Genomic DNA, 20,091 nt, shown 5'->3' on the forward strand with positions numbered 1-20,091 from the left:
CATCACCTCTGTGTCACATGAGCCCCTCGAATTGGGAGAAGCTGTCTGTGTGGAAGATGCAGAAGGATGGTCAGAGAGACCCTGGACGTGAGGAGAGTTCTAAGTCACTCATTTGAAGATGAAGAAAGGGGACTGCAAGCTAAGGAGCACAGGTAGCTTTATAAGGAGCCTTCAGAAGGCATCTGACCCTGCCAACACCTTCCCTTCAGCTTTGCAGACTCTCAGGTGTCGGAAGTAGAGGACACAGTAAAGAACATCTTGGTACAGTTGCTCATCATCTGGCTGTCTGACTTGGAGCAAGTTACTTTAAACCCTCAAGGCTTCAATTTTCCCATTTTCAAAATGGAGAAAATAATTATAATGACTTTACAGGACTGTTACATGGGTCAAAAGGGTCATGGATGTGACAGCACTTTATAAATATGAGTAGCTATTTATTGCAGTTAACCAATCGTGAGTTAAAGGAGCCAGGCATCTGTGAAATCAGGTCACTAGAGCAGACAGAGCCCTTTCCCTGGACTCTCAGGTGCAGAACTGCAGGTGGGCATTGCCTGCTTGCCGGCCTTCATCCTCATCTTCGGTTTGCTCAGTGCCCCTTGCCCACTGGTTCTATGACAAAGGAATCTTCTCGCAGAGGCCCAGTAACTGCAAGGCTCAAAGGCCTTTTTGTAGCTGGCCCTCAGCTGCCCTGACCACTTCAGAGTCACTCATTTCCAATGTCCCTGGCCCACATGGCCTTCTGCCCTGCTTTCCCTGCTCCAACAGAATCTTAGCCTCTCCATAGCTGCCCTTCTTTCTACTATGAATTTCCTCCAGGTCCAAGACTTTGGCCTTTAGTCCTTCCTTTAACTCAGAGAATTCATTCACTTTTGTGATTCTAAACAGATGTTTCCTAGAAACTTACTTCCAAATACCCATTTGTAGTCTAACAGTCTCTGAGATGGGCATTTCCATTAAGAGATTTCAAAATGCAGGCTGTGTGTGGTGCCCCACGCCTTTAATTTCAGCATTTGGGAGGCAGAGGCAGGCGGATTTGAGGCCAGCCTTGGTCTACAAAGTGCGTTACAGGACTCCAGTGCTGTTACACATAGAAACCCTGTCTCAAAAAGCCAAAATGATAAACTCTTACCATTAAATGACCAAAGAACACAATTTACGAGAGAGAGAGAGAGAGAGAGAGAGAGAGAGAGAGAGAGAGGAAGAAGAAGAAGAAGAAGAAGAAGAAGAAGAAGAAGAAGAAGAAGAAGAAGAAGGAGGAGGAGGAGGAGGAGGAGGGGGGGGAGAAGAGGAAGAGGAGGAGGAGGAGGAGGAGGAGGAAGAACAACAAGAACAAGAACAAGAACAAGAAGAACAAGAAAGGCAAAAGGACATATGGCTGACCAGCCTATTACAAACATGAATTCTACTTCTCTGAATAGATTCTTAATAAGAATCTATTTCTCTGACTATTTTTTCGCCAGTTGGATTACTAAGAGTTTAAGGAAAACGTAGGCATGCTAATGAGGACAACTTCCTAGGATCTAAGATTCCCAAACAGATCGAGCCAGAAGGCGCACAGGGAAGTCTAGGTGAAGGCCTTGGGGAGGCTGGAGCCGTGCACATGGCTAAGTGTGGTGGAGTGGTGGCTAGAGGCTGAGCTGCCCTTCCTGAAGAAGCATCTTTATTGGGGAGAGCAAGAAACAGGGATGGGAGTTTGGGGATTTAGCTCAGTGGTAGAGCGTTTGCCTAGCAAGCACAAGGCCCTGGGTTCGGTCCCCAGCTCCGAAAAAAAGAAAAAGAAAAAAAAAAAAAAAAAAGAAACAGGGATGGAAGGCACGCAGAGCCATTGTGAACCCGCCCAGTCCTGCCCTTTCCTGCTCTTGGACAAGCACAGTCTGCACTCCTGTTCTGTAGCAGTGAAGTGGGAGGCAGTACATATAGCAGCACGGTCCTGCTGGCATGGAGTCACCGCTCAGCAAATAGGAAATAAAGAGGCAAATCATTAAATAAGTAATTACAATCTGAGATAAGAGCCGGGAGGAAGACCGGTTAAAAATACAGACGTAGCAGCCAGTTCAGTGTCACTTATGCCAAGAGAAAGGAAATAATCAACGGTTTCAAATCACAGGTCTGGGAAGATGAGAACCGAGACAAGACATTGGATTTGGACAGAACAAAATCACTGTGTCCTGAGAGGAGTGAGTGTGGAGAAGCCGCTGGGACGAGAGGCCAGAGGAGGGCGCTATGCGCAGCCAACACTTAGAGAGGCCAGAGGAGGGCGCTGTGCGCAGCCAACACTTAGAGAGGCCAGAGGAGGGCGCTGTGCGCAGCCAACACTTAGAGAAACAGGTGTCTGGGAACGGGGACAAGGACAGTTAACGGAGAAGAGGAGTAAGGAGAGCCGGTAAGGACACAGCTCTGGTGACAGAGGAGACGCACTGGACCACACCCACTTCCACAGTTGGTCCTTGTCAAGTCCACCTAAGGGCTGCCTGCGGCGCTGTTTCTCCGCTCCATTCTCAGTCCGTGCTTGCATCGTGTCTCGCCGTGACCAGAGCCATACTCTGCGCCCTCCCTCACACCCGTTATGCGTTTGTTCACTGCCAGCCTTTCCCATGAGCTATCACCATCTACCACCACACAGATGACTTCTGTTTCTTCTCTGTGCTTCGCTTCCTTTTGTTACTGTTTTGTTTTGTTTTGTTTTGTTACTGTTTTGTTTTGTTTTGGATACAAGGTCTCTGTATCCAGGAACTCACTGTGTAGTCCAGGATGGCCTCAAACCCAGGGCAATCCTTGTGCCTTAGGCACCTCTCAGCTCTAGGATTATAGATAGGCTCCACCATGCTCAGCTAGGGCAGAGATCTTTGTCAGTGTTGACCACAGGCGTCCACTTCAGTGCCTGGCACTCGGCAGGTGCTGCAGTTTCATTGGCTGATGTAATAAAAATACTGTGGCAAGAGTAACTTAGGGAAGAAGGGTTCACTGCGTTGCCAATTCCAGGCTATGGTCCATTACTGCTGGGGAGTGAAGGAAGGAGCTTATAGCCTCACAACCACAGTCAAGAGCAGAGAGCATAAAAGCTCAATCCTCACCTGCTTGCACCCAGCAAGCTCTCTTTCCCATCACATGGTCCAGGGCCCTAAACCAGGCAATGGTGCCTCCCACAGTGGATGGGCCTTCCTCTACCAACTATCAGTTAGGACAATCTCCCAAAATTCCTCCAGGCTCTCTTCCCATGTGACTCTTGGTTAAGCTGACAGTTTAAAAGTAGCCAGCATATCGGGCACTGAGTACTCACTGAACAAATGCTAGGTGGTTGCCTATGTGGTCTCCCTTACCCTGGTATCCGTCACCTTTACCTTCTTTTAGCCACCAGAAGCTCCCGGCATGCATCCCATGGCTTAACCGCATTAAATGATTACGAGTGTGTCGTTTAACCTTAGAGGTTGCTAATCAGATATTCTACGAAACACTTTCATGAATAACCCTGAGTTAAAACCAAAGCCCAGAACAAAGACGGACAAGCTTGCTTGTTTGTCTACTCATTTGGCAGTGCTGGGGATTGAACCTAGGGACTTGTGCACTACCATTGAACTACATTCCCAGCCCAGCTTTTCTTCTTATGAGATTCCTCTTACTTACCTTATTATATAAGAAATTATGATGAAAACCTCCAGTAGAGAGGAGACTACCTCCCTGCAGGAGTTCTGGGAATACACAGTAGCAGACACAACACTGAATACAGAGGTCAGACGCAGCTGATATCCAGCTGTCCCCTTTCTTTACAGGCAGACACACCTGGACCTGCTGCTGCCACCCTCCCCAGGCATCTGTGTTCTAGGGTGCTGTCTCAGGACTTTGGGCTTTCTTTTCTCATGCCTCAGCCTGAAATGAACAGGAGTTCATTCTGACCTACGGAAAGTACGTGTCTGTGCAAACCCTTCCTACTCTGTGGAGAGTGCCGTTGTACCCTCATGGGCTCCAGTGCACGCCCTGACTTCCATATTTTCAAAGGTCAATTATAAGTACACACTCACACGCTTCCTTTCTAAGCAAGAACTGAGGATCTTACAAACACAGACCAAGCATCATTGTCTGGCCTTCAGCATAAGGCATGGTATATTAAGGTCCTTTATGTGTCAAGTGAGTGAATGATTCCAGATTGAAGATAAAATACAGATCAAATGATCCAAGGCTCTTGCTGATCGGCACGCTACTCATTAGTTAACACACAGACCTCGCCCTGTGAGCCTCCTCTATGCAAACTCCTCTCACTCGACTGGATCCTTCTCATTAGCGTTCAACATTACGTTTCTCTCCTACCTAAAACCCCGTTCTCATCCATCTCCTTTCCCTTCCTTATCCTGTCACCCTTTAATAGCAAACTTCTCAAAAGCATTCTCTTTTCTGCACCCTTCCTTTGCTCCTCACGCTCCTGCCCCCATCTTGCTTCTGAGATTGTTCCAAAACTACCTATTCCGTTTTTAGATTAAGCTTATTTGGCACAGAGATAACCTCGGATATGGCTGATGGTGCTTCCCCGCAAACCCCAACTCTTTTCTTTCTTTCCAGTGACAACATTCTCTTCTGTTTCTCTGGCCAACTTTCTCAGAATGGTCCTATAAATCCCTTAAATAGTGGAGTGCATCAGGATTGTGGACTTGGCTCCTTGTTTTCCTTATAGTCTTCCTGCAGAGGCTTATCTAGTTCTGTCTTCAGTTCCTAGCTCTATGTTGATAGTAAGTAACTCCTGCTGAAATGGTTACCATCTTTCTTTAGTTTGGGCTTTATCCATCCAATATCATTTTTTGTTTTGTTTGTTTGGTCTTGCGAGACAGGGTTTCTCTGTGTAGCCCCACTGCTGCCCTTGACTCAGAGATGTCCTCGCCTCTGCCTCCTGACTGCTGGGATTAAAGGCTGCGTCCAACATCTGTTTGGACACTTCCTCTGGAATGTTCTATGGTTCTAGAGAAAATAGGAAAGATGAAAACAGAAACTGGCTTTGGAATAAAGAGCTCATGAATGAGTTAGAGTCAGCAGAAGAAAGAATTAGTAATTTGGAAGACATGTATCTGAAGAAATTAGCTAGAATTCTGACAGACATAAAGGGATAAAGAATATGGCATAGGGGTTTGGGATTTAGCTCAGTGGTAGAGTGCTTGCCTAGCAAGCGCAAGGCCCTGGGTTCAGTCCAAAAAAGAAGAAAAAAAAATATGGCATAAACATATGAAGAACAGGTCTAACACAGTCTACCTGTAGACTCTCAGGAGGGACTATAGAAAATAAAAGCGCATTTGAAGAGAGAATAGTTAGAAGCCAGGTATGGTGGCTCATGCCTGTAACCCTAGCACTTGAGAGCCTGAGATAAGACAATCACAAGTTTGAGGCTGGCTGAGGTACATAGTGAGTTTCAGGCCAACTGGGGCTACACAATGAAACTCAGTTTCAAAAAAAAAAAAAAAAAAAAAAAAAACACAACCAAAGAAACAAACAAATTGTGACTTCCGTATCAGTTGCTGTTTCACTTTCTTGTCCGTTTTGGGAACTCTGGCCCTGGGGACTTCAGCTGCTGTGAGGGCCACCATGAGGACAGGCCGAGGAACTAAGGGCCTTCTCTGAGCAAGCCTTTAAAATGTGCATCTAGGGGGCTGGGGATTTAGCTCAGTGGTAGAGCGCTTACCTAGGAAGCGCAAGGCCCTGGGTTCAGTCCCCAGCTCCGAAAAAAAAGAACCAAAAAAAAAAAAAAAAAAATGTGCATCTAGGAAGCCCTTGGATGCCTGAAGCTCTAAGCAACAGACCAATAAGAAGCTCTTAAAAGACAGGGAGGGCTGGTGCAGACCTCTGCACAGTACTCAGGAGATGGTGAGAAGAGAATCAGGAGCTCACGGTCATTGTAGCCAGGCTGACTGGAAGAGCACCTACCTAATCAAACCAAACCAAACCAAACCAAACCAAACCAAACCAAACCAAACCCACTCTGAGCCAGAGCCAGTCCCACAAGCTGGCCCCTGGATTGCTGACCGGCAGAGGAACTATGAGAAACAATGCTTTCTTAAGCAGCGGATTTTAGGGAAATTTTATATAGTAATAGACAACTAATCCATTGCCAGAACCAACCAGTTTTGAATTGCTTACAAAAAGCCTTCTCCATCTGGTCCAGACTGTCTCTCGGCTGCCTTTCTTGCCATACTCTCTGGCATATTACGTTTTAAATACACCTAACAACTCGGGGCTTTTGGAACGGGACTGTGTTCTCTCTCCCACCTCCACCCTCACGCAGCTCCCACGATGCATCTCTGCCTGACACATCCCTCAACACTTTCTTTCCTACTTCCATACACTTGGCTAGCCGCGCCCCATCCTCAGAGCACTGTACTAAGCTACAGAACAAAGTCTATAAACTGCCTATATCTCCATCAGACTTAAAGCTCCAAAAAGAAGGGAGCAGTTGCTGTCTCCGTTATCCCCCATAGCTCCCAGCACACAGAGGACACTCTGTGATATCTGGTGCTTACATCCCTCGAGGTAGGGAGGCAGGAAGGCTAAAAGTTGAAGCATAAACATTCTCAGGAAATGATCCAAGTAAGATTTTCATCTGATACAACTGTAGAGGAACCACGAACCCTCTGCATCCCATGGGATTTCAGTTTAAGGAAGGCTCGGGTAAGGTCAGGGTTCAACAGCTGGATGGGTTCCAATTCCTGCTAAGTCAAACCTCATGGTAGTTCCATTCCGGCCCCTGGCTGTAATCTCTGGATACCTGACACACCCATTCTTGAAAATACTCACTACACTCATCTGTCAAACAGAAATGGTTTTTAAAATTATCACCTGCTGCATCTTTAAGACAGTCTTAGCTTATCATGTTGAGATTTAGGATCTGATCACGTATGGTATCTGTGGTATGTGTCTAAACAGGAACACATACGCACATACATGCATCAATAAGCAGGTCCTAAAATATTAAACACTAGTACCCTCTACCGGTGGAAAGCCCTTACAGGCTCATGTGAATGGTCGTACTGCCCTCTAGTGACCACAACCTATAAAGACAGCAAACCCGGCAGCAGATGGGAGCATCTCCTTGGCTATAATGATAGGGTTTTATATTCTTTAAGCATCTAATTTCCTCAGATTCTGGTTTATATTACAGGGGTGCAACTCTAAGACTCTTGGGGGCTCCCTGGGGACTCCGTAAAGCTCTTCCCAGCTGTTAGTGACAGTGTGAGGCTGCTCTCTCCTGCTTCTCAGGAACAGGAGGTCAAGGGGAGGCAGAGGAGGCGATGGCAGCACTAGTGAGGGCAGAGGCAGCAGCTGTGCAGGCCCGCCCTGAGCTCCCCGGGGAGCCGAGAGCAGCTTGAGGAACACATGTTGTTCTTCCCTTGCATATTATCCACAGTTGTGTGCTGTGCTAAAACGGCAATTCAACTCGGTCCCTCACTCACCTCTGAAATATCTCCAAAGCCATAATAAGTGACACGGTGGCAAGTGTTGCTATCGTTTTTGTTTTATAAACCAAGTTCGCCAGTTACTGCCACTGGTGACAGATTAAGCTGAATTTCTTTCAAGATTTAACTGAATCACCACCTCCTCTATGGGGCCTTCCCGAAGTCCCCAGACTGCAGCCACTGCTCCGTCCTTTCTGATCGCATACAGACGCTCCAGATTGAGCGGACAGTGTCAGATGTGCTCATTCATAGCTACGGTAGAGTACTGCTCCTGTCTGTGTACACCATCACCTCTCTACCAAACCCTCAGATCCTCAAGGTCACAACCAAGTCTTAATCAGTTTGCACAGTCAGCATCAGGCACACTCAAAATGTCACCTGTAGGTGCTCTATACGGTAAGCACAGATATTGGACACATGCTTTTAAAACTTTATATAATAACTGTTATTATAAGCTAGCACCTCTGATAACTCTAATGAAAAGGTAGAGGGGGTATAGCAAGGTGGCTCAGTGGGTAAGGGTGCTTGCCAACAAACCAGACAACTTGAGTTTGATCCCAGGACTCACATGTTGGAGGGAAAGAGCAAACATCCGCTAACCCGTCCTCTGACCTCCATATGTACACTGCGTCAAACACACACCCAAGCCCATTCCCAGCACAGTAAAATGAAGGCAAAAAATTTAAAAGATTGAGGACTGTGCTTTGTGTGTTTTCATTTCATTTTTTAAAAATTTTTACTGTATGTTACTATACTTTACTATACATTACTATTTTACTATGTATTGCTATAGTTTACTATATATTATTATTTTTCACAATAAATTCCTAGCCTGAGGCTAGAAGTGTTCTACACAGCAGTCCCTCCAGCGACAGTGTGGAAAGCACCGATGGGTCAGGTAACTCATGGCGTACAGGAAGAAGGGAGACACCAGGAAGTGCTTCCCAGGGCCCAGGACCATACCTATCCTTGTCGACCGCAACACCTCCCTGGAGGGTATCTTCTTCTTTAATTCTTGTAGGGCGGCGACCAGGTTTTCTTTGGTTTGCTCAGGAAGCTCCAACACAGTTTTCCACCTTTTTATGTCTTCTATAACCACAACTCTCTGTGAAAAAGAAAAGTTATTTGGAAAATAGAACCCTTTTATTAGAAAGACAGCTGCCTCCACCTGAGCTAATGGCTCTCCTATTGACATATGAATTATTGATTATGACCTGAACCAAAGCAGTGTATCTGATGGCCCCCAATGACGGGTAATTGCTTAGAAGCAGGCCCTGCCTACTGCAGATCTGGAGAGATGCATCTATTAGGAAAAGTGCAACTTTTCACCTCCCCATGCCCGGCACCATGGCACTTCACCGTGAGAGGTGACGCAGGAGAGGAAATGAAAGCTATGGGTACTCAGGTGGACCAACCTCACAGCTCACTTAAGTGTCCTAATTTGCATGCACAGAGCAGAGAAGCCATAAAGCCATGTTTACTTCAACAATAAAAATCACACAAACAGTTCTCCACTTCCCACAGGAGGAAACTCAATTTTTTTTTTCTGAAAGAAAGAAAACTTCCTTTTTAAAAAACTTCAAACACATAGAAAGGCACGGAGAGCAACCCACTACTTAATGAGATTACTATTTTGCCATTCCCCGTAAAATAAAACATTATAAAACTTAAGTCCCTTGATGCTCTTTGCAAATTCACTTCCCTTTGTCCTTCCCAGAAGCTGCCACCTTAAGGCTGCTTCTCATGCTTCCTGTAAGCACTAGGGGTTAGAGAAATGTGTGAGGGGATGGAAAAGCTTTCGTGATTTTTCTGTAATTTCCACATAGTTTAAACGAAGGACTTTTTAGTGAACAAAATTGGCAGACAAAAAGTAAAAGAGTAAAGTGGCTTTTATAACTAAAAATTAAATATCTTAGAGCTGGGCACAGTGATACACCCCTTTAATCCCAGCACTCGGAAGCAGAGGCAGGCAGATCTCAGCCTGGTCTACAGAGCAAGTTCCAGGACATCCAGGGTTACATAGAGAAACTCTGCCTCAAAAACCCAAAATAAACAAAAAGACAAATAACTATCCTATCGTGGTCATTCCTCACCACATTTGGCATGTGTACAGTTTTCCACATGAAATTCCAGTATAGCCATGTCAATAAGGACAATCCCATAAAAACCTCATCTCCTTTCCTTGGGGGAAAACATGGGGTCTGCTTCTAGCCTAGAAGCCAAGGGTGAAAGGAGGGTCCATCTGCGCCCTGACTCCCAGCTCCCAGCCTGCTTGCACTGGTTTTGCTTTCTAGGTTCAAAGCTGGGAGGACAACAAGGGAAAGATTTGCCGTCAGTCCAGTTTGGGTGTCTCTGAAGTGGCGGGCATTTAAAGATGACTTCCCTGACAGGATGACTTCTGCAGGTCCCTGAAGAGCTCTCTGCCGAGAACTCACCTGAAGCACCTACTGCATTGGTAATGATTCTTCTAGCGGTCCCAAGACAACACACACACACACACACACACACACACACACACACACACACACACCACACACACACACACCACATACACACACACACCACACACACACACACACACCACACACACACACCCACACCACACACACACCACACACACACACACCACACACACACACACACCACACACCACACACACACACACACACACCACACACACACACCACACACACACACACGCACACACCACATACATACACCACCCACACACACACACACCACATACACACACACGCACACACACACACACACACACACACACACACACACATACGACGGGAAGGGGAGCAAGATAGAGTAATGGCATACATGTAACATGAGAACAGAAGGTGGGCTGTTTTCTGGGAGGAAGAGGTCCAGTTAGGGTGGAAGGACAGTGGAAAGGGACTAGGGAAATATAATGAAATGTATAACCATGCCATGAAAAGAGCGGTGGGAAGGCTCAGAGGATACAGGTGCCACCAAGTCTCAACACCTGAGCGTGATCCCTAGAACTTAGAACTGCAAGTTGTGCTCTGACCTCCACACAACTGTAATGAATAAATATAAGAAATATAAAAGAGAAGAAAGTGTCACAGTGAAACCCATTGTTTTGTATGCTTTCTAAATACAAGATCAGAGTCTCCAGTTTGGGGCAACCTAGTCCATAGACTTTCTCTGTAGGGACCCCAGCATCCTTCTAAGGATCCTGTGAATCCAGCCATTTAAAGCCATTTAAAGCCAGGCTGTCCAGCTTTCTCTCCTATGATTGCCTGGAAAACCTTCCCAAGGCTAACAGCTCCCACTTCTCCCTCTGGCATTAGCCAGCAACTGTCTTTGCACTTTCCCAAACACAGGTCTGGTGTAGGCGTTGACCAACCCCAGGAACAGAACTGAGTTCTCCAACTGAAGCCACCACAAAAGCCTCCCACTTTACACAGACGAGCGAATGCACTGTCTTTCTGTTAACTTCCACCGGCTTCACGGCCTACGGCAGGTGGTGGGTTCAGGATTCTGAAAACAGTCTTTGTGTGCTGCATGCACATGTTCCAGATAGATGGTCAAGATTCTCACTTGGAAACGCCATTTTACATCCACTCTGTTCTTGGAGACTCAATCAAAACTGAGAGAAAAAACTCTTCCTATGTGCTATTGTGTAGTATAAACTAGTATTACTATTAAATGGTTTAAAAAAAGAAAGAGGGGGTTGGGGATTTAGCTCAGTGGTAGAGCGCTTGCCTAGCAAGCACAAGGCCCTGGGTTCGGTCCCCAGCTCCGAAAAAAAGAAAAAAAAAAAAAAAAAAAAAAAAAAAGAAAAAGACAAAACGTAAGCCACATAAGAAGCTATTTTCTACTGGAAGGTATAAATATCAAAATTTTCTCATTCGGTATATTTTACTGGTGTTTCCATAGTAATATTTATTGTTAGAGCTGACCACTACAATGGCAGTATTGAATTGTAATCCTACTATTGTATACACACGCCTTAGACTCTTGAAATCTATTTCCCTAAGAGGTGTTGGGAGTTCCTTCGCTGTGTGTTTACTGTTATAAATAGTGTCTCGGTGGACTCCTGACTTCCCCGTACACCATCTCCCACCTGCTTACTTTTATCTCCTCTGTATCTTCCTGTGCTAAGTAGCGAGTGCTGTGCTGTTTTGCTCTCCCTCCCCTGCTCCAGTGGAATCTAAGGATCTGTTTTCCAATGTCCTTATTTGGTCATCTGTATTATTCGCTAGAGATATTTTTCCTTTACTTTTTATCTCCTTTCTTATCGTCTGCTAAACAAACTACATTTGTTTGTTTTGTTGTTTTTAGAGAGGTTCAGTGCATCTACATTGGCCTGGAGTCCTCCATCTTCCTGTCCTAACTTTTAGATTGTTGGGACTACTGGAGGCACCGCCACCCTTGGCTCTGGGTTTTCTTCATAGTTTTCCCTCACAGTTTAAAAAGTAATCATTCTTCTTTCACTTAAATATTGCCATTTTTAGAACACACATTCAAAGGAATCTGGGCTGATCTTACATCTGCCTTTCAAAACCTATTTTTTTCATATTTCTTTTATTTCTGTGTGATATATTCTAAATGATTTCCTTATTAATTAATTAAGCTTTCACGTCATCATTTTCTCTTTAGGCACTAATCTATCTACTTTTATTTAATCTGTTCAATATGTTTCTGCTTCAACAAACATGTATTTTTCATTGGACAAATCATTTCTCCTTTCATTCTTAGTTCTATTCCTTTCCTTTTTAAATGTTTCCTTGGTGAACATTACAAACATACTTGAGATTTCAGATTGTTTTCTGACCCCCATCTTTGGGGATAGAGAATTATACATCTACCCCTTCACTCCCTGCCTTTGCAGCTCACTTTCTCATAGGGTTCACTTGAACCATGAACTCTTCTCTGAAGAGGACTGCTTTTCTTGGGAGTCTTGTGTGCTCTAGGATGTGAAGTGTCTTAACGGCAAGCTCACATTTGCCTGTGTTTGGAGTTTCCTGGTTTTACATTAGACTTCATACTAACACTGCGGTTTATATGTGTGGTAAAAGGTATGTGGTTCTAATGTATTCCAGTCAACTCTTCTTTTATCTAAGACCCCAAGAAGACGGCAATCTTCGCACTACTTTCTTCAGCTGGCAGGGAATTTTTCTGCTCACTGTTCACAAACATGGTAGACTTCTTTTAGTTCCAAATTCCACTGAGAGCATGAGTGTCAGCTTCATCTCCCCACAGATGAGGCTCTGACATTAAAATGGAAGCATTACAGCCACTTACAACACCCCCCAAACAACTCCATTGTCCACTTAAAGCTCCAGGTTTCAATTTCCTGTCTCTTGTAGCCCTGGCTGTCCTGGAACCCACTATGTAGACCAGACTGGCCTTGAACTCACAGAGATATCTGCCTACTTCTGACTCTCCAGTGCTGGGATTAAAGGTACACCATGCCTGTTTTTAAAATTAAAGACTTTCAATCCAGCCCCGATACATGGTTGCAAACAGGTCAGGAATCCCAAATCAGATCGTTTTGACTTATGGAATAAGTAAGTCCAAACATTTTTTTTTCCCCTTCAAGACAGGGATTCTGTATGTTACAGCTCTGACTGTCCTGGAACTTGATCTATAGACTAGGCTGGCCTTGAACTCAGAGACCCACCAGCCTCTGCCTCTTGGGTGCTGGATGAGGCTTAAGTCTAAACTCTTATACTGGCTATAAAAGGCCTTCAGGACTTGCCACCCTGTCGGTCTCACTACATGCTCTGGATACTATCAGCAGCGGCCAATGCTTCATTCACACCCACCTGCGATGCTCTTCCGCTGCCTGGCGGCCAGAGACTCTCTGCAGCATCACCCTGTCTTTGGAAGCTTCTGTAGCCTTTGACTGCATCCCTCTCCGTGTTCCATTTGCTGTTCCTGCGCTTCTGAACGCACTCCTGAACAAGACTACCTTTCCCACCAGACTACAACTTGAGAGTCCAAAAAACTTCTTTATCTCCCATCCTCAACACAGAGAAAGTAAAACAAAGCAAAACTGTTATGATAGTTTCAGGTCTGAAAAGTAAGGCCAGAAACCAGAGAGAGGAAAAAAGAATTCTACAGATATCAGAGAAATATTTCCTTGTAACTCTCTTTCACTTTTATGGAGGGCAGAGTACGGTCTCGTGCAGCCAGGCTCCTCGCCTTGAACTTGCTAGGCAGTTTGAGGATGACCTTCAGGTTCCACCATAAGAGTGACGGAGTTACAGGATGATAAGCATGCGTCACCCCCACTGTATCCGCATATCAGATTCTTACCAGCATCACTTAGAGCACAGATACAGAAATGGATGCAGACTATCACTGGGAGAGCTATTCTGAGTATTGAACAGTTATCACTGGAAAAGATATGCTGTCTATCTGGTCTTACGCCTGGGGATGGCTGCAATGCCCAGGTTCGATCGCAGAAAATAGTAAGTCATAAGCGGTCATGTGTACACCATTCCACTGGCTGGGCCAGGAGTCAGCACACTGGCTGGTCAGCCCTACAAGGGAAGGTTCATAAAGCATTAACACTTCGGAGTGTTTAACCTGAACGAACTGGCACATTCTCTATCTTTTAAAAATAGTAAAAAGTGTTCTTGGAACTAATAGAGGAAATCACTTGCTAAAGAGCAAGATGAGATTAACCAAATTAACCTTTACCATTTAAATGTGCGCGACATGAGTTCCACCAAGTATCTCTTTTATTGAATGAGATAAGACCATGGTGAAACTACTTGTAATATGCTGATAACAGAAGTAAAATGATCCTAAGATTTTTATGCCTCCCCAGCCCAGCTTGGTTGGCACTCAGAAACCTCTACTCTCTTTTTAGTTTTAGTGGGCAGACTATATGGACCCAGATTGCCCAGTGCAAATGCCAGCTCTGCCACTTAGTGCTGCCCTGGTCTTAGGCAAACCGCTTCACCTCTCTATGCCCTGGTTTTCTTTCTAATGATGTGTATGGGTTTCGCCTGCATGCATGTCTGTTCACCTTGTATATGCCTGGTGTATATGCCAGAGGCTAGAAGTGGGTGTGGGATATCCTAGAACTGGATTTCTAGATAGTTGTGAGCTGTCCTGAGTGCTGGGGATAGAATCCTGATCCTCTAGAAGGGCAGTCAGTGTTCTTAACCACTGAGCCATGTCTCCAGCCCCTGGAATCTTCATCTGTATATGATGAAACTATACCTTTTGCCGCTGTTACTACGACTGGAGAGCTAATATCTGCAAAGCATTAGCATAACATCTGGCCTATAAAAACAGGCTCAATAAATGCCATCATCATCATCATCACAATCATCATCATCATCACCACATACCCCCATCTTGAGCTTTAAACTCTTTTTTTTACATTTTTATTCATTTATTGTGTGCATGCCTAGGTCATAGGGCACATGTGCTGGTCAGAAAGTGCCTTTACCAGCTGAGCCATCTTGCTGGTGTCTTGTGGGGAAAAACAAACTAAACAACCCCACCCCCACCCCCAAACCAATGGATCTTCACGACACACCAGGCATAAAGCTCAGTCAGCCCCCAGCAAGCATCTGTTTGTTAGTTCTCTGACAGCTCTGTAGACTGGGTGTTATTGGGAGTCATTCCTGACACTGATGGGAAAAACCAGGCTTCAGCTTCAGCAGATTCTCCCATTAAACCAGAATGCTAGTCAGCCATGGGTGGCACGCACCTCTGATCCCAACACAGGGTGGCCAGGCAGCGAGATCACAAGTCAGCTCGGGCTACGTTGGGATGCTCTGTCTCTAGACAAATAAAAACTAGAGCTGGTGTGTGGGAATAAGTAATTGTCAGGGAGCGGATCTAGCAAATTCTCTAAATCACACACAGGTAAACACAACTTACTTTTAGAACGCTGCCGCCGTACACTTAAAGAGGAGAGCACGGAGACACGCTGAAAGAGAACGGCAGACACCCATGGCTTTGTGTGCAGCCTCCCTTTACCTAGACAAGCCCTCCTTCCACCCTCTCAGGTACTTGTCACAGAGGCTTCTCTAACCACCGAAACAGTCATTTTTTGGAATGGGGTCTCATATAGCTCAGGCTAGCCTTGATTTCACTCAGCAGGAGAGAATGACCTTAAACTCCTCGATCTTCCTGCTTTTATCTTCCAAGTGTGGAGATTACTGGCATTTGTCACAACACCTGACTCGCTTTCTTCTTTATTGCTTATATGATAATTTTATAATAAATCAGTTTTATAGTATTATCTTTAACGCCCTTATTGGAAGTCTGAGGCTTATATTTTTGAACTCAGATTTATGCTGGGCATAAAGTTGTTTATCAAGACTGTTACATGGGTCTGGAGAGACAGCTCAGTGGTTCAGAGAACTGTCTGCTCCTCTGGAGGACCCGGGTTCAGTTTCCAGCACCCACAGGGCAGCTGACAAAGGTCTGTAATTCCAGATCCCTGATGATCTGAGGCTGTCACCTGGCTTCCACAGGTACTGGATGCATACGGCGCACATATATTCACACAGGTAAACAGTCATATATATTAAAAAATGAACAAAAGTTTAGAGAGAGAGAGGGGCTGGGGACTGAAGATAGAAGGGTCACCTCCCTTAAAGGAGGCAGAAAACATGTCAATGCTCAATTTTAACAAATGCTTAATGACTCTTTAATATATATCGGGCACTAAAATATTCCAAGGGCACAGAGGTAAATATTTCAGAGTCCCTGTATGTAACTTATGAGCTAAGTTTCCAAGGAAACTAGTTCTTGATTGAGTAGATAAATGAGAAATTATAAAAATAAAGATTTTTATATGAAAAGGGACCAGCATCAGGTCAAAAGAAAGCCGTGATGGCTTAAAAGAGACAGGAAAAAAGGGGGCGTGGTCAGAATGTCCTCACATAAATGGAGAGCCACAAGCATAAGTCATGTTGGAGCCAAACAGGAAAGACCTCCTGTGTCATGCCAAAACTTGTAGAGTTCTGGGTGACCTGGTTGTTTAGAAAGATATCCTACCTGTCAGGTCCTATGCCAGGCAGTAGGCTTAAAACCAAGAGGGTACACATGTTCAAGAAGCTCAGAGTACGGCTATAGAGTGCCAGAAGCAGAGGACGCACACATGCAAAGGAGCAGTTTTGAAAAGGCGGAAGTAAGTGCAGCGAGAGGAGCATACTTAAGTTACACAAATGACACAAAGACCAGCCTCCTCTGTCAGAGTGGTTCTGTACCCAGGAGACTGACAGTAACACAAGTTATGGGAGTCAGTCCTCTCCTGCTCCCATGTGGTTCCCCAGATTGAACTCAAATCTTCAGGCTTAGCAGCAAGCACTTTTAACCTGCTGAGCCATCTTGCCTGCCTGGCTCCAGCGTATTCTTAATCACTATACTATACTGTTTCCAAGACAGTGGACTAAGGAAGAGCATTCCTAGCAAAAGGATTACAGGGGGCTGGTGATGGAGATACAGTTCACAGTAGAGCCCTTACTCAGCATTCAAGAAGCCTGGAGTTTGATTCCCAGTACTGTCCCCACTGCCAAAACTACCTTGGCAGGCCCTCTTCACTGCTCTCTAATACAGGTCTGGTAGCCTAGGAGGGAACCGAGGAAAAGAACACGTCTAGGATCTAAGCCAAGTACTCAGAATACTGCCTTCCTTACCATTGCTGTTTATAGCCCCAGATGCCCTCTCGGCTTTAGAAATCTAGACTAGAGAAGTAGGTGTGTCAGTTACAGACACGGAGAGCCTTGGGATGGATATGGTCACCCTGGTTAAACACAGAAAACAGGGCAGAACTCTGGGGAGCACAAACATTAGGAATCTCATGGATAGAGAAGCCAACAAGGAAAACTAAAAATAAGCCAGAAACGCAGAAGATGTAATCAAAAGGATTCTCTGAAAGTTGTTCTCAGTACATCACAATTCATTCAGCATTCACATGACTGTCGCCTTGTAATTTTTTTCTTTGGTGTGGTGTGGAGACTGACTGGAGGGGCCTTCACACATGGCAAGCAGGCACTCTACCACTGAGCTACACCCTAATGTAGTTCTTTTCCTTTCTTGGACAGTCTTGCTATGCAACCCGTTATATTCTTGAATGTTCCATCAGAACACTCTAAGTGCAAGGCCTACCAGTGTGTGTTAGCACACTTAGCTTGGCCGATTATTTGTAAACAGTCCTAGCCTCTTCCTAACTAGTTGGGATCAAACTTAGTTCCATCGAGCAAACAGCACATTTAAGTCTCTGTGGTCCAGGGTGGCAATGTGGAACCATATGAGTCATGAAACCATGTGCTACAATTCTGGTCAAAGCACGACATATAAGATGCCATATCATCATTTACACTCCACTAGGTTTGTCTAGAGCAGTGGCTCTCAACCTTCCTAATCCTTCAATACAGTTCCTCATGTCGTGCTGACCTCCAACCATAACGTTATTTTCACTGCTACTTCATTACTGTAATTTTGCTACTGGTATGATTCTAACGTAAATATCTGTTTTCCCAATAAGGCAACCCCTGGGAAAGGGTCACCTGACCCACGGGTATAGAGAACCTTACTAGAAATCTTAATATTCTTGAGGAAAGTTTTGGGGACAGAGAGATGACGGCTCAGAGGTGGTTGAGAGCGGGCACTGCTGTCGGCATTCTGGGTCTTATGGGTCGATTGGAGAAAGAGAGACACTACAGGACATATCAAGGCCTTGCTGGCAAGAGGGAGATCCAGCCTCTGTGAACTGAATCTCGAAAAGCCATGCAAAAGCAAAACAACAGTTGTCCTTTAGGTGACACAAGCTCCTCACACCAAAGTCCCTGAGGTAGTCTATGTGTTTTGTGAAGGGAAACATCACACCCCAGCAACTTTATTGTGTTTGCAGTACCCAATAATGCAGAACGTTCCAAGTGTGCCAGGATTGTCTTGTGACCAAAGTCATGCAAAGGCTGTACAGCTCCTTCAGAAAAACAACTCCATAGATAACAGAAAACAATCACTGTTTTCTACAATGATTTCCCCAAGGTCCAAGTACTTCTAGAACACAGCGATTCATTCCGATGTTTATCCTACATAGAGTGAACAACAGCTATTTCATCCTAACGTTTATCCTAGATATAATGATTCTGCTAGAATGCCTGCCCTACACTGCTCTCGCAGAGGACCCTAGTTCAGTCTCCAGCATCTGAACTTTCCACTTTAGGTAGTGCACAATCACTATAACAACAGCTCCCGAGAGATCCAAAGCCTCCAGTGAACATATTCACACACAGGCACAGACACATACAATAAGAATAAATCTTAGCCAGGAGTGGTAGCACAAGCCTTTAATCCCAGCACTAGAGGTTCAGGCAGGAGGATCTCTGAGTTCTAGGTCAATTTGGTCTACAGAGTGAGTTCCCCGACAGCCACGGCTACACAGTGAAACCCTGTCTCGAAAACATATATATATATATGATTTATATTTGATATATATTTGATATATATATCAAAACTTTTTTTTTTCGGAGCTGGGGATCGAACCCAGGGCCTTGCGCTTCCTAAGCAAGCGCTCTACCACTGAGCTAAATCCCCAACCATATCAAAACTTTTTAATCAAGGTGGGTGGTGAGCCTATCAGCGAGCAACCATACTCGAAAGCCAGAATAATTGGATTAATTCAGGATAGCAGAGGTACAGGAATTGATAAGTCTGTACGGGGTGTGTGAGAAAGAAAAAATGGTCCCTGAGGGGGGGCTTAACAAGAACCCATGATTCCCTACAATGAAACCCATTCCCTGTCTCTTTATGGCAGTCCTTGGGACATTTTCTCTCATCCCACATTCCTTCTCACCTTCAAAGACTCAATCGTGGCTTGCTTGTAAACCTTTTCTTTGAGTTTTTTCTTCGGGCTATTCTGGATCCTAGGCGTTCGAATGACAAATTTATCCATTGCTGGGGGCTCTGATTATCTTCAGGGGCTTGAGGTGTATTCTATTCAAGAAACAGGGTGAAACTTCATTAGATTGACAGGTGTACTCCCAGAAGTGACACGACTAGATTTTCTAAACACTCCTGAACTATGGAGGCTTTTGGATGGTATTTACAGGAAATACGATTCCTTCTCAAAAGAGGAAATTTCTTCTGAAAAACTGAAACTGTAGTTAAGTCTACTTCCTGGGTTAGATTCCTAGCTTCCAGAAGGGCATGCTCTAGAAGGAATAGGATTCTAATACCCAGGATAATGGGGTGACTTCTGAAGTCCTTTTCCAGTTTAGGTTGAGTTGTGTTAGGGTTCCACTGGGCTCAGTGAATCCCTCTTTACAAGCACTCCGCGGTAGCCCCAATCCTAAGAATTACTCTAAGACCCACAACAACCATCTCCAGACACCAGCACAATACAGAAGCAGCTCCAGAAACCACTGCTCTGTGGTCAAAGAACCCCAACCACGTCCGTAAGGATCCCATCCTTCCCTTGCCCCCAGCACTCGGAGGCCTGGAAAGGGGTTATCCAATCACAGTTCGACTGAGACCCACCGGGAAATCAGCCTGCCTACAGCTTGGTCTCTTGACCCCTCCAGACCTCCAGCCGGACCACGCGTTGTAACTATTTTATACACTTCTTCCGGGGCCCAGTTCCTCGCTGGTGACTCGCAGGAACTACACTTCCCAGAACGCACTGGGAAGAGCCCGGAAGTTGTGG

At 45.1% G+C, this 20,091-nt stretch overlaps 1 protein-coding gene and 1 non-coding gene across 3 annotated transcripts in view; one reads left to right on the forward strand and one right to left on the reverse strand.

Moving 5' to 3' along the window:
- Tceanc2 (transcription elongation factor A N-terminal and central domain containing 2) overlaps positions 1 to 20,091 on the reverse strand; it is a 39,624-nt gene that overhangs the window by 18,253 nt on the left and 1,280 nt on the right. Inside the window, 3 exon segments of one of the 2 annotated variants that reach the window (NM_001014260.2) lie at positions 8,394 to 8,535; positions 19,243 to 19,382; positions 19,926 to 20,030. In NM_001014260.2, coding sequence (NP_001014282.1) covers positions 8,394 to 8,535; positions 19,243 to 19,341 — 241 coding nt within the window. In that variant the 5' untranslated portion in view covers positions 19,342 to 19,382; positions 19,926 to 20,030. 2 annotated transcript variants of the gene reach the window in all.
- Positions 1,693 to 1,767, forward strand: Trnaa-agc38 (transfer RNA alanine (anticodon AGC) 38). The gene has a single exon. It is a non-coding gene; the product is annotated as a tRNA-Ala (tRNA).

This window comes from Rattus norvegicus, chromosome 5 (genome assembly GCF_021556685.1).
Source record: "Rattus norvegicus strain SHRSP/BbbUtx chromosome 5, alternate assembly SHRSP_T2T, whole genome shotgun sequence".
NCBI lineage: Eukaryota > Metazoa > Chordata > Mammalia > Rodentia > Muridae > Rattus > Rattus norvegicus.